Consider the following 15413-nt stretch of genomic DNA (forward strand, 5'->3'; position numbering starts at 1 on the left):
TTGACATTAAAAAGTATTTAAATTGTATTAATTTTATGAAAATAACAGATCGTTTCGCTAGATAAGATCCTTCTTTCTCGGCTGGGATCGTTTACATCTGCATTTGGGTTCGTTTGAAGCCGCATTTAAACTGCATTTTGGAAGTTTAGGGCACCATATCAGTCCATTATATGAAGAAAAATCCTGAAATGTTTAACACAAAAAACAACATACATTATCTGTCAATTTTTGTTCTGGAAGTGGACTTCTCCTTTAACCTACCCCCAAACCTAAACCTACCAATTTTATAGCAAATATGAAGCATTTTTATCATTTTATCAACAAGCAATTTAGATTTCTAGCCCCGTTAACCTACCTCCATACCTAAACCTACCCATTTTATAGCGAATATGCATTTTTATCATTTTATCAATAAGCAATTTAGGTTTTTAGACCCCTTAACCCACCCCCAAAGCTTGTTTAACATTATGTAGGCCTATTCTTGGAAACAAGCATGCAGCAGAAATCACACAGGACAGAATTAAATGTCATAATTTCATATTAAATAAACGATTAACAATTGAATAATGCGATTGAAAACATAAGGTCATTGGTATGACAAATAAAAACAACAATAATGAAATTAATGCTGTGATGTCAGTATTCATAAGGATTAATTTTTAGGTGTTGTTAATACAGTAGTATTGTACGTTTAAATGCTGAAAATATGTAAGTATTTGTAAGTTTAGATGCTGTAAAATGTCAGTATTGTACGTTTTAGTGCCTGGAAAAACGTAAGTAAATGTACGTTTTGTAGAATCACATTTTCCATAAAATGCATATGAATTATCATGAGATCACGTTGCTTTTTTCCATGTTTCCATTAGCTTATGAGAAATTTTACACTTGACTTTTTACCTTAGTTGTTAAACACAAATTAGTGTGTGCCTACACAAATAGCACTGACCTACAGTTCCAGACATTTGGCTCCAGATACAAATAAATTAAACCATTTAGTAAATTCATTTTAAAACACTTAGTGATGTAGCCTAGTTGTTAAAGGTTCGATCTGATCTGACCCTGCACAAAGGGAAATCTATAAACTATCATCATGTGCCCTTGAGCAAGACACTTAACCTCCCATTGTTCATGTAATAGATGTACTCGGAGTTATTTAGGATAAAAGTGTCAGCCGAATGACAAATTTAAAATCATTTTTATGCTAAGATTCACTTCCTGAGCTAATGTAAACATCTGAGAAACTATTGATTAAGCAATCGAAAGGTGATTCCAAATGTGTAACTGAATGGTATACAGAAAGGCCTTCATTGGGACGAATAAAGCCATGAATCCTTAGAGGTCTGCGTGAAATGTTCATGAGGGCTCCTGGAGGGATCAGCCCAGTGAAAGCCGTGTATTGATTAATGTTTTCATTGAGACAATGAGGTCAGAGTGAATAGAAGTCTAAGTGACGACCCACTCAGTAATCTAATTACTATACAACTCAGCTCTGTTCAAAGATCCCTCTTCCATAGTCAGCAGTAGAAACACAAGGTATCTATCTTTTATTCATTCTTTCTTTTTGTCCTTTATTTCTATTTTGATCATTTTGGTCAGATCATCCCATGGTATCAGCCAGCCTAAGCTGCAGTTTGGACCAGCCGATAGTCAAAGATTTTTGTAAACATTAGTCAGTGACTTTGCTGATTTTAAATGATAGATAAATACTGTTAATCCACATTTGAATGATACACGGTGAGTGTGCTTAGTCTCTGTCTGGGAAATCACCCATTAGTGAGATGTGATTTGAATATACCTTGACACTGAAGGGATTTAGACATGATTAGTTGTATCGGCGTCTTGAAAATGACATTAATCATTCATCATATTTGGTAAATGATTAATCATTGTGTTTATAGTTCAATTCATGTGAGAAGCAAGTGGGCAGGCTTCAGACTAATGTAATGAGTTTACTATCTAATTTGAGCTCATGTATTTTTAGAGTATAATTTTGCAGAGTGAGATGCTGCAATGTGATGGACTCGCTCTTGGGAGCGTTTCGTAAATATTTAGAAGGGAAAAAGTAAAACATTTAACAGGATGAGGCTAACATAGCTTCACCGTGACAGGCTGCAACATGTCCAAAGGCGATAAATCTATCCCAGCTTCTAAGCTGCTCAACAGATCCATAATGTGCTTAAAAACAGCATGTAAAAAATTAAATCTTCCATCCTACTAGAAAAAAAAAAAGCTTGGGGAAACATTTTGCCCTAGTCTAACCTTTTTAACCAGGCACTATTCTCAGCACACAGAGCAGACACGAACAGTTCATGGGATCTTCACAGTGAATGAGGCGAGATTTCATTTTCTGATAGGGTTACATGAGAGAAAGTTTCCTAATTCGAGATGTGTCACACAGGAGTTTCATCAGCTGTGGAGAATGGAGGCTAATCTCCGAGGACTGTGTTTCTTGGCTATCTGTAAAAGGAGAAAGACAGTGAAGATAGCAGGACTTACGTCCATAAGATGACATGCCAAGTCAAGCACAGTGGGTGATAGAGATCCGTTTACTCAGCAAATTGCCCGAGACTGTGCACGGGGTGCAGCGCTTTATTGTTTCGACTAAGAGTATAAGTGATTTATGATGTACCCCGTGGACTTTAGTCAAGGTAAGTGCCATATTTAATTTGACATGAATGAAAACGTGGCTGTGAGGGATAGACATATGGGTTGTGGGACTATACTGTCTTAAGGTCCCAGGTTGCATCTGAATGTGTGTTTTCAGTGTTTTATCACTGAACAGTTTGTACATCTCTATTATCACAGTCTTGTTTTGGTCTGTGTTGTCACCAGTGTTATTTCAGTATTATTTATACACTATTGTAGTATTTAGTAATATTTTCAGTTGGTAATTGGTAAGTACAATGGTAATTCAAAGTGCTGTACATAAAAGGAATTAAAATAATAATAAAAAATCACAACAGTAAAATCAAAAAATGTAAGAACATTTTAGATTATTTAAGTTTTAGGTTGTGTGATTTTTGTTATTTAAATGACTTTTTTATTAGCTTATTTATTTTTAAGTTTATTTGAAAGGTAACTTATTTATTTATGTTACTTTAAGTTTAAGTTTTAAATATCATATGTTGGGCTGAGCGATAAATTGATAACGATAATTATGCAATTTCCTCGATAAACAATAACAGGTGTTCGATAAATGTTCGATATAATGTTTATGCAGCAAAGGCGGAACAAAAAGACCTTTAGTCATTTAAAGTGCGCCACTCGGACTCAGTTCAAAACTCAAATGGCAGCACAGCTGTTTACTAGAGCAGATGCGTTCACTCACTGATGAGTCTCGGTCGTGCGAGCACTAAACCATGCTGGGAGATCCAGTGTGAAGCACTTGAATTCAGCAAAGAACACAAATAACTTCACAGCCAGATGATATAGCACTAATAAACAGGAGAAACATTGTGCACAGCCATCATTTACCATAGATTTACTGTAGTAGCAATAACTGCATCATGGTATTATGGCAGAAATGTGGGTATTCGTGTCAAATTTTGTGTCAATTTTCGTGTCTATTTTGTTAAGGGAAAAATGTTTGGAAAATTGTTGAAGAATCCAAAAACGTGAAGTGTTTGTCATGTTCTGACCATAAAGAATAGTTTAAAACCACAATTAACCATCTGTTTTTTTTTAAACTCTCACATTGTAGCAAAAATCTGCCTTTAAATGTGAAAGAAATAAAAAAATTGACATTTATCTCGATAATCGATATCGACAAATAATTATCGTGATCATTTTTGGCCTTATCACCCAGCCCTAATAATATGTTTTATTTCAACTTTGTTTTAATTACGGAAAATCATTTTGAGTAGTTTTAGTAAACAATAACAACACTGAGTAGAGTATAACTGTGGAATCCAAGTGTCTGAAAATGGTTCTTTTTCCATTTTTCATATTTAAGTTTTCCTGATGAATTATATTATCAGCATATCAGTTTGAGTGAAAGGTTGAGCTGAAAAACTAAAAATTATGAAACATTTATTAAAAATAATAATATTAATATTATTGTTGTGATTTCTTTGCTTACAAACGTGAAAGTTACTTTTATATTCTTAGCTTTTTTCCATGTTTAAATCACATTTTCGAATACCAGATTCTTGGAGACTTTTGTGCTCTACTGTGTGTTTAATTTATCTGGATTTATCTCTGACATAATATACATAATTTAAAGAAGTATGGAAGCCTGTTTCCGCCACTGAATAAAAAAATTTATTAAGTCAGAATTGTGAGATATAAACTTGCAATTCTGAGAACATATCATTTTTTTCCTCCCTCAAAATTTGACTTTATCTCAGTCAGAATTGCGAAAAAAGGTCAGAATTGCGAGATATAAACTTGCAGCTTCAAGGAAAAAAAGTCAGAATTATCTTGGAATGAACCAAAAAAATGTATTTAACATTATTAAACCTGACAGTTTCAACACGGCATTAATTCTGCTATATTGTATACGATTGTCAGTCTAAGGCTGTTGTACAACAGTAACATCCTATCTATTTTTTCGAATTTTATGTCTGGTACATTCATCTGTTTGAAAAGCTGCAGACATATCCAGTGGGTAATGAAAGAACTGATCACTGTTGCCCTTCTGCACACCCTGTCTCATATACCAAAGGAGAGTCCCTTTTGTAATTAATCCTAGCAATTACTGGCAGCTGTGTTATTAATGGGACAGGGTTTTAAAAACTGGACATTGAGCTTAGAGCAGGCAATGCAGCACTGACTTTTGCATTTCTATGTTCATGTCTATATTCTCAATGTTTTTTTCCCCTTCTGTTTGCTCCCTTCACACAGTCTACTGTGGCACTTGATATGTTTGTTTTGAGCTGGGCCTTGTGTAGCTCTCTAGTGTGTGTTATGACTGTGATACAGTAAAGTTATTTTTTTATTTTCCCCTCCCTCTTACTTTTATTTTTGATCTCTCTTGTGACTTCCTGGAGTGAACAGAGCATAGGCTGTAACTTTCCTTTCATCACACTAGACAGATATATATTCCCGCTTGCAGTCAGTAGGTATGCATATTAGCATTCAGTGATAACGTCAGACATCTATAAAATAGATGATAAAATCAGCTCACAAAATATTTAATGAATGCATGTTTTCTTTTGTGTGCTGCCAGTGTGGTTGGTGAGTTTGTATGCTGTATTTCCACTTTACCACCCTTAAAAATAAATATACTAGAATGTATTTAAAATACATTTATTTCATGGTAAGTATACTAAAAATACATTTACATATTATGTACTTAATAAAAATACCCTGCAATTGTACTTTTAGTATAGTAAACTGGTATATTTAAAGTCTGCTAAATTGGAACAACTAACTTTGTACTTAATGCACTTTAATTGTGCAGAAGTGGTGCTGAAGTCCAACTAAAGATATTCTTAAGCATATTTGATTGTGATAAAGTGGAGCTATCGCAAGTATGCTTTAGGTACACTTTAATTGGAAAATATTTAAGGATCATACAATCCTCATCAATAATGACATTAAAACATATTTTAGGCTTAATATTAAGAAATGTGCTTTGTGCACAAGTAGTACTCCAAATAAAGTTTAATTAAAATTTTTATATTTAAGTAAAAAAAAAGTGTAAATATGTTAATATACTTGAACTATAGTTAGTATACAATAATTGCATTTAAATCTGTTACTTTTTTACTAGGGCATATTTAATGGTTTGCTTTGAAAAGTTTGTACAACTGTAATTTAATTACCGAAAACAATTTTTAAGAGTTTAAATTTCAGTTTTTAATTTAAAAGCTTGTTTCTAGGTACTTTTTATCTCATAATTAAGAATTTTTTATATTGCACAGTTTGTTTATATTGCACAATTTGGACTGTTTTTTTTTTTTTCACAATTCAGAATTGCGAGCGAATGAAGTCAGAATTATGAGATATAAACTTGCAATTCATAATTGTGTGATACAATTATGTTATACTTTTTTTATCCATTTTGGAAACAAACAAACAAAAAAAATATATTCATATATTCATATATTTTTTAAAAAAAGTCAGAAATGCAAGAAAAATTCTGTAGCAGAAATAAATCATCCATATTTGAATTATATTTATTTATTTTTTTCCCTCAACAAACCCTTTTTTCCATCTCAGCACACTATATGGTTGCTCTACTTATCAAGTGATCAGATTAGTATTGTTTTCACCATCACAAAAATGCTACCCAGTAGAGTCGGCTGCACATGTTGAGTCTTATCTGCACACCGCTGGTTTATTATAGCCCGAAATGGGCTCCTTTGGGATCTTACATGTAGCTAGTCCAGGTTATGACGCCAGCGGCCCAAGGACAGAGGAGATGAATAGATGGATTCACAAGAGGGATGGTTTCTCTTGCAAGGTTAGCGTATCAGTACACCCTCTCATTCCCCACATGTGCTGTGTCCTGCATATTCAGGACCAGGTTTTCACAAAAGAGCAGCCATCTGGTCTTACAGAGACTTAAGTGGTAAAATGTTAAATATTATAGATGTGAATATGATGAGACAGGGCTTAGTTTCTGCTGCTTATTATCATAATATTGTATAGCCTGACTATTTCAAACCAGGGTTAAACCAGGGTCCAGCAGGGGGTCCCATGTATTTGCATGGCGGTTAAAACTGCTACTAATTGTTGGTTGTAACCAGACTTGGCCTGATGTATAGGGCTTTGATATTTTGCACGAATGACTCAATTTGTCTTGTGACATTTTCAGTGGTGTGCAGTGTTCTAAAATATGAGTTCTTTTTTCTTTTTTTAGTTAAATCAAAAGTAAATTCATGTCACATTTTCTTGGTTAAATAAACATTACTTACACTGTCAGAAAAAAAAAAAAATCTATTTTATATTTTTTTACATTAACATTGCAATCAATATTCTGTTTATTAAAGCCAAGTGTGAATAACATCAGTTTAATGTTTTTAAGTATTTTACATTTATTTCAACATAATAACTCAATGCAGTAACACTTTAAACTATATATTTTATTTGTGAATTTACACTCTTGGGTTATTTGGCAACCCAGCGCTGAGTAAATATTGGACAGAACACATGCTGGGTTATTTTGACCCAGCTGGTTGGGTTACTTTATTTAAGTCAACTATTGTTTAAAAATTATTATATTGCTGGTTTAAAATGAACTGGAACTTATAACAACAGTAATAATCAAAAGATGAACATTTATTATTAAGCAAAAACACATGGACAAAATACAAGACCAATTGAATTTATTTGGGTGAATACAGCATAGTTTACAATATTACATATATGTGAACTTGTTTAACAAGTAGAAATTTTAGTTTATTCAACTGTTCTCGTAATTGTTTTATACCAAAATAGCGCTAATTCTCATGCCGGTGTGTCGCCGAAATCTGAGCCTGTGAAGGGCTGCTGTTCACCGGGTTAAATGCGGTGAACAGCATTTAACAAAAAACTTCAGACCGCAGCCTAGCGTTTCACTCATAGCTGAAGGATCCCATGACTGACTCCAAAAACTGCCCATAAACAAACAGTATTGACATTAGAGAGCATAGTTTAAGATTAAACTCAGTACAATAATGAATATTATCCATTTATTTTATGCAAGGCAAAAGGCGTTTCCATCCTGTGAAACAACCGCTGCTGATGCAGCTGACTGACATCTCGTCCTTATGTTGCGTTGCATAATATAATACAATTTACAGCACAGTAAAGACTTTATAAATGAAATAAAATGTATACAGACCTTTATTTTACTTAAGAAGTGCAAATCGGCAGCGCTGAGAACCACTCTCTCCTGTAGAGGACTCAAAAATCCCACAGTCTGACTGACTGTAACTTAGCAGCTGGGTTGTTTTGTCAGAGACAGGCTCAACCCAGCAGTTGGGAATAAAAACAAAAAATAACCTAGCGTTAAAAATGACCCAGCACCTGGGTAAAAATATTAAAAATAACCCAATAAAATGATAAAACCACATTTTTTGTGTATGTTCAGCCATTCTTTTTTTTAAGTTAACTTTTAACTGTGTTTGAATTTTTGGATTATCAGTCATCAAATTTGGTAAATATTGGTTCGGTACATACCTCAGTTTGAGGGTCACGGTTCGATACGATTTCGGTACAACAGAAAAAAAAATCTAGGCTAGGTTTCTTTTCATTTATTTTAAACAGACAGTAGTACAAATTACAATGTTTTTCCACATGTGAAAATACTACATCAAATTAATGTAATATATAAGCTATAAAATCTGCAGTACATATATACATACAAGGAATAAATACTTGAAATATATTTACTCCTTTGTCAGTGAGAGACGCATACGGAATCAGCACATGGTCACTGTCTAGTGGACTTTGTTGGCATTCACTGTTCTTCTGCTGGCGGTTATCAAACAGAGTTGCATTACTGTGGGCGTCCCCTTCTGGTTTCAGGGTGAATTGCCTGTATTCGTTGTAAGGCCTCATGCACCGAACCGAGATGCCCGTACCGTGACGGTTCGGTACGAATACATGTATCGTTACACCCCTACTAAGTATGTGTACATGGTGTTTGGTTTTTTTTTCATGTACCTGTTTTCATGTCTTTTATTTTGAAGTTTTCCCATGGTCCTTGTCTAGTCATGTGATTTCCTTGCCCTCTTGTATGTGTCATGTTCTGATTGGTTGCTTTAGTCACGTGTCTGTTTGCTCATTGGTTGGTTCATGTCATGTTACCCTCTTTGTTTGGTATATATAGCCCTCATGTAGCCGTTGTTCCTTGTCGTGTATTAATGTAACCTGCTGTCGGTGAGTTGTTTATATCAAGTCTGTTTAAATCAAGTCAGGTCAAGTCTTTGTTTGTTTGGATTTTGGATTATTTTTTGGATTTCACTGTGGATTTCACTGTGGATTTCACTTTTTGGATTTGGGTTCATCAACAATTTGCCACTTCAGTAGACTCTTCTTTACAGTATGTGAGTTGCTTACTTATTTTTCGCCATTATATTGTTCATTCAGACTGATTTGTGAACGTGCACAAATACAAGAGGTGGGATTTATCACATGAACCAATCGCAGCCGATCAAAACCAGTCATATCCAGTCATATCGTGATGGAGGCATTGCCTCCTCCCATGTGACTTTCTCCATTCATTCTCAATTACCCCCCACCAAACTCACTGCACATTTTTACGGGGTCTGTTAAAAGTCAGTGTGCAGCCTTTATGAACATAACAGACTTTAAAACCATTAGAAAATCTTACCGATCCCAAATTTTGGGACAATATTGTATTGCCCTAAAGATGATCCACAACTGCTTTCTATGGAAATCCTGACGCATTCTCTATAAAAAGACCTCTGTCCTAGATGATACCAATATACAGCCCCTTTTAAACCTTTTTCTTTCTTGTTAATTGGCCACTTACATTAAGAAGCCTCTCAGCAGGCTGTTTTTTTTTTTCTGAAAGCACCATTCACAGCCCTATAAACTCTTATCTCAGTGTTGATCATTATCTTAATGTGATTGAGCTTTTTAAAGATGACCTTAAAAAAGATGAAGGACACCAATGGAAGAGACATGAACAAATAGTACATTCAGAAGTCAAAGAATGATGCTAGACAAAAATGATTTGAGCTAGTGTAAACGGTACAAAAAAAAAAAGGACATTGATAGGAGGGACTGATGGAAAATTTTTGCAGGTTTTCTTGTTAGTCTTGTGTTTGCTTCTGCTGCAAATGTCAATATGTGATGATTACACTGTCAGGCTTGATTGTTCTCCTTTTAAACCAACACCGGTTTTGATAATGGAATACAAGCTTGTTTCCAAAAATGACAGAATCAATTTTCTACCCAAGATTATTCTTGGAAACAGCCACATGTATTTTAAAGTAAACGCAGAAGCGATATACTAGGTGGATGAATTGAATAAGAAAGTAGCATTTAATTTGTTTTGGTTATTTACACTGTCAGTTTGCTAGAGACATTTGCAATTAAGTATGTGGAGTGTGTGATGTTGTATTAGTTTTCACAAATGTAACACCTTGTCATCAACTTTAATTATTCATCAAATGCAAAAAGAAACTTTGAAAATTATATCTTGTTAAATACAGTTTGCTATTGAAAACACACTGATGAAATCTGAGACGATTCATACATTCTGCGCATTCAGTGTAAAAATGTTTCCCAGTTGTAGAATAGTAGTTCCCTCATCAATCCTGCTTTCAACCTCTAGTACAGGCGTTTTGGAGAACATTTTAACAAAATATTGCAAGAACATTTCACATTGACATCCTAACACTTGTTTTACCTCTGTTGCTCTTTGTACCAGGAATGTAACGATCACTATTTGCACTGAAAGCAAGAAAGGCTCAGTATGTCTCAACTCTCAATCTCTTTCTCTTTCTTTTTATTTCTGATCTCTATCATTTATTCAGGGCTGAACCTATCCTCACCAGAGTGAAAGAAGATCACACTAGGATAATCCTCCCTGCGATAGATAATATCAAGTACAACACCTTTGAGGTACAACAATACGCTAATGCGGCTCACGGCTACAACTGGGGCCTCTGGTGCATGTACATCATCCCACCACAGGATTGGCTGGACAAAGGCGATGAGACTGCCCCCATCAGGTAAGGGCATCCAGTGGTCCGCTCCATAATGCATGAGGACTTTCTCTGAAATATAAATGACCAGGGATATAACAGATGAATATTTTAGAAGTGATAAGGTGGTGCTAGTTTCCTGGATGTGCAATAAATGTATGAATGTTTTTGCTTGCTTGAAGGATTTGTCTGTGTTATTTCATACAGTGCAGAAAAACTTTTCAATCCACATTGCACAGCCAGTACTAAAAAACTACCATGGGTTACCACAGTTAGACATCACTGTTTTTGATATTTTTGGTGTCTGACCTACACGACAGTGTGCTGCTACTCGGAATTTTAGTTCAGACGGTTGTAACAACAGGATCATGTAAGATTTGATTCCCAGGAAATGGATGAAGTAATAAAACGTATGCAGTAACACAATGTGACGATAAAAGTTCTGACTACCCGAAACTCAATTCAGACTCGGAAACCCAGGGGAACCACAAAAACCCAGACTTCAGGATCCAAAATGGCTGATCAGCACATTAAAATAAGTGAAACAGTATTAATATTATGTTTGATAGCACTTCTGTTTGTCGAGGTCTCAGTTTAATTATCATCAGAGGTCTACAAGAATGAAATCTCATATTTTTGTTCAAATATTACTTGCATACCAAAAGGTATTTGGAGATATAAAGTCATTAAAGTCATTTGCACTGTTTGTATAGCTGAATTTAACTGTCACTAAAAGCATGAAATATAATAGAAACTGTTGATTTTGGATGCATGTATATACAAAAAGACAAGAAATTTATACACTTACTGGTTGTCAAACATTAAATATAAATCAGTATAGTGACATTACATCCAGGACTAAAAAATAAATCGATGAGTGCTGTTAAATGATTAATCGCATCCAAAATAAATCTGTTTGTTTACATAATACTGTATGTGTGTACTGTGTATATTTATTATGTATATATAAATACACACAATTTCAATTTCCCTTATGACTGGTTTTGTGGTCCAGGGCCACATATACTGTATGTTTGTGTATTTATATATACAAAATAAATACACACAGTACACATATATTCTGTAAACAAAAACTTTATTTTGGATGCGATTAATCATGATTAATCGTTTTGACAGCACTAAAATTAATGCAGCGCGAATCAAGAAATGATTCTGCATCAAATTTCCAAATGCGTTGTGGTTCTCTCTCAAATTGAATTCTAAGCTTAGTTTTTAATAGCAGTTTTTAATACATCCGTATTCTGCTTGCTTCCAATTCCTTACACACACTTGAACCTAAAATAATCATTCATAAAGTTCAAAAAGGTTGAAGCGAATTATAAGGGTGTTTGTAAGGCTGTGTTTACATTAATCTCATGTCATAAAAGCATTCTGAGCCGAGATGAGCGTTTGAGTGTGCGGTTAAAAACTAGATTAGAGCACCATCTGCTATTAAAAACTAAGCTCAGAATCAATTCCAGAGAAAACCGTGATCCGTTCGGAAAATCTCAGAATCAATCCACGAATCACAATGGCTCGATTTATTGTCGCAGCACTAATTACATCTAAGATTTGTTTGTAGATGCCACTAATGCAGTGCAATTAAGACATTTTTAAGAGTACAGATACTTCATGCAAGTAGAATTGTAATAAGTTTATATTATCAACAACAACAACAAAAAAGATTAATTAGGAATTATTGGAAGATATTGATTTGGTATTCATAACAAGATGCAGAGGCTGGTGTCATACCGCAGCCAACATTTTTATGTTATCCAGCCCTGCCACACTGCAATTCTCCAATCATGAACCTCTACAGTGAAATACTCATTTTATGCTTAAAACCAACTTGGTGAAATGAGCTTTGTTACAGCTCAGTCCTAAACCCCTGAGAGCAATGGATATACCCTGCTGGAGGAGAGTGGACTTTTTCATTTCGTATGAAATCTGGTCAAGGTCACTATTGTGTGAGAGTATCAGGACAGCAGAAATCCCATTCATTATTCATGTCTCTGACTGATAGCTATTTGGAGAGAGAAACTAGGCCTATAGCCCAATATTACTGGAGATGATCCCTGTGATGCCACATATTGGTTACTGAAAAGTTTTGTTTTTTCAGTAGCATCCAAGAGCTCATTTGTTTCATAGCTATTTGTACTTAAAGTGTACACATACATTTTTGTATGTAGAACGTAGCATCTAAAACATATACGTTTCTTGTGTAAATGTACTTATTAAAGTCATTTGCACTGTTTGTATAGCTGAATTTAACTGTCACTAAAACTCAAAAAGCTTGCATGTCTGCTATCACAGGCAAATTCACATATAGCAAACCTATTTACTTTTATTTATTGTAAATATAGCATTATCAGCCTATGTTGTATGTGCCTAAGACATCTTTTAAAGCAAAGTTGTTGCTTTTTCTTTTTACATGTTTGGCAGAAGCTTTTATCCAAAGTGCATTCAAGGTATAAATGTTTTATCAGCAAGTGTGTTCCTTGGGAATTAAACTCAGGATCTGTGTGTTGCTAGCGTCATGCCTCACCAGATGAGCTACAGCTTTAGGATCTTAATTAGTGAGTCTTTCCAAACTAATTTAGTCCTTGCTCTGTGCTTAAAATCCTTTAGCTAATTTGGTGTTATCGGTGTTCAAAGATTGCTTGCAAAACTCTCATTATGTTATATTATCACCAAATCTTGGATTTAATCTTTTGTGAACTTGTTTGCGTTCAATTAGCACAAGTTTTGTATTTCTTTTTGAAACTGATTGTGAGGCCTCATTGATCTGAGCTTATGCACCTTAGCTTTTGAGGGGAAAAAAGCTTTACTTGTGGATCATTTTTTGCAGTAATCAACCAAAACCTGAGGTGCATAAACTCAGATCAGTGAGATGTTTTATCCCAGTGCAATAACGTTAACTAGCATTTTCAGAGAAAAAGAAAATCCTCTCCAGGTCAAAATTGCTGGAACATAACATGAGGGTTAGACTAATATAATTAGAACCTCTCCAGATTGATTTCTACTGTACCTCAAACCCTTAATTAAACAAGAAAAAAACACATATATGTGACCTGAGGTAACAATATGAGTTAAACGTTTGAACAAAATCTCATTTCAGAAAAAGGCAGCAGTCATTGTCCATGCAGCCCTTTTCTGAAGTGCTGATATTGACAGGTTAAAATGGCCGCCCGCAGGCCTGCAGTGTGTCAATGAGGTGCGCTATTGGAAATCATTCCAGCTCCACTTCTCTCAAGCTCTCTGTGTATCCACTGTGGCTCAGCTAGCCTGTGGCTATTCAGCACTGAGAATCCCAATACTCATAGCACACTGCAGCAGGGTTTATTTAAATGATTCATGTTTACTGTTAAATGAAGGACAGTCCAGTTCAAATGTCTGTAAATAAGCAATTAGTCGCTCTAAGGGGAGAAACGCCATGATTCCTATGATATTCCACATAAACATTTTCCAGAAAAGACCAGTTTGGCTAGGCTGCCCTAGTAAGAAAGTAATTGACTGAAACAGCATTTATTTTATGCTAAGTGTAGTTCAAGTTTATTAACATATTTACTGACATATCGCTCGAGACTTGCTGATATAAAAATTGTAATTAAACTTTATGTGGAGTACTACTTGTGCACAATGCACATTTCTTAATATTAAGCCTAAAATATGTTTTAATGTCACTATTGATGAGGATTGTATCATCTTTAAATAATATCATATAATAATAAATGCAAAACATTTAAAGTGAACCTAAAGTATACTTGCAATAGTTCCACTTATGTGAAAGTTTGTGAGCCCTCGCAGAATCTTTAAAAATGTTAATAACTTTAACAAAATAAGCGAGATCATACAAAATGCATGCTGTATATTTTGCATATTTTTTATTTAGTACTGTCCTGAGTAAGATATTTGACATAAAAGATGTTTTCATATAGTCCACAAGACAAAAAAATAGCTGAAATTATTAAAATAACCACCTGCAAAACTTCGGGAACCCTAATGTGTGTGGTTATCTGGATGATCTATGACTGTTTTTTTGTTTTGTGATGGTTGTTCATGAATCCCTTGTTTGCTCTGAAGAGTTAAACTGAGCACTGTTCTTCAGAAAAAAAAAATCCTCCAAGTCCTGCAGATTCTTCAGGTTTTCAGCATCTTTTGCATATTTGAACTCTTTCCAGCAGTGACTGTGTGATTTCAATATCCATCTTTTCACACTGAGGACAACTGAGGGACTCAAACACAACTATTAAAAAAGGTTCAAACATTCACTGATGCTCCAGAGGGAAACACGATGCATTAAAAGCCGGGGTGAAAACTTTTGAACAGGATGAAGATGTCCAATTTGTTTCTTATTTTGTTAAAATATATATATATATATATTTCCATTTAGTAATGCCCTTTGGAAACAACAGAAGATAATTGCATGTTTCCCCGAAGACAAATTAAGTACAATTTACCTTGATCTTCAAATTCAAAAAGTTTTCATCCCCCAGCTCTTAATGCATTGTGTTTCCTTCTGGAACATTAGTGAATGTTTCAACCTTTTTTAAAGGTTCAAATATGCAAAAGATGCTGGAAAATGTAAGAATCTGCAGGACCTGGAGGATTTTTTTCTGAAGAACAGTGCTCAGTTTAACTGTTCAGAACAAACAAGGGACAAAAAAAAAAAACAGTCATAGATCATCCAGGTAACCACAAACAGTATTATGAACCAAGGGTTCAAAAAGTTTTGCAGGGGGTTATTTTAATGATTTCTGCATTTTTTTTTTTTTTTTTTTTTTTTTTTTTTTTTGTCTTGTGGTCTAT

At 34.5% G+C, this 15413-nt stretch overlaps 1 protein-coding gene across 1 annotated transcript in view; it reads left to right on the plus strand.

Moving 5' to 3' along the window:
• galnt9 (polypeptide N-acetylgalactosaminyltransferase 9) overlaps nucleotides 1–15413 on the plus strand; it is a 112977-nt gene that overhangs the window by 57512 nt on the left and 40052 nt on the right. The window contains exon 5 of the mRNA XM_051111095.1: nucleotides 10434–10631. Within this exon, the coding sequence (XP_050967052.1) occupies nucleotides 10434–10631 (198 nt within the window). The remainder of the gene's footprint in view (nucleotides 1–10433; nucleotides 10632–15413) is intronic.

Source organism: Labeo rohita, chromosome 5 (assembly GCF_022985175.1).
Source record: "Labeo rohita strain BAU-BD-2019 chromosome 5, IGBB_LRoh.1.0, whole genome shotgun sequence".
NCBI lineage: Eukaryota > Metazoa > Chordata > Actinopteri > Cypriniformes > Cyprinidae > Labeo > Labeo rohita.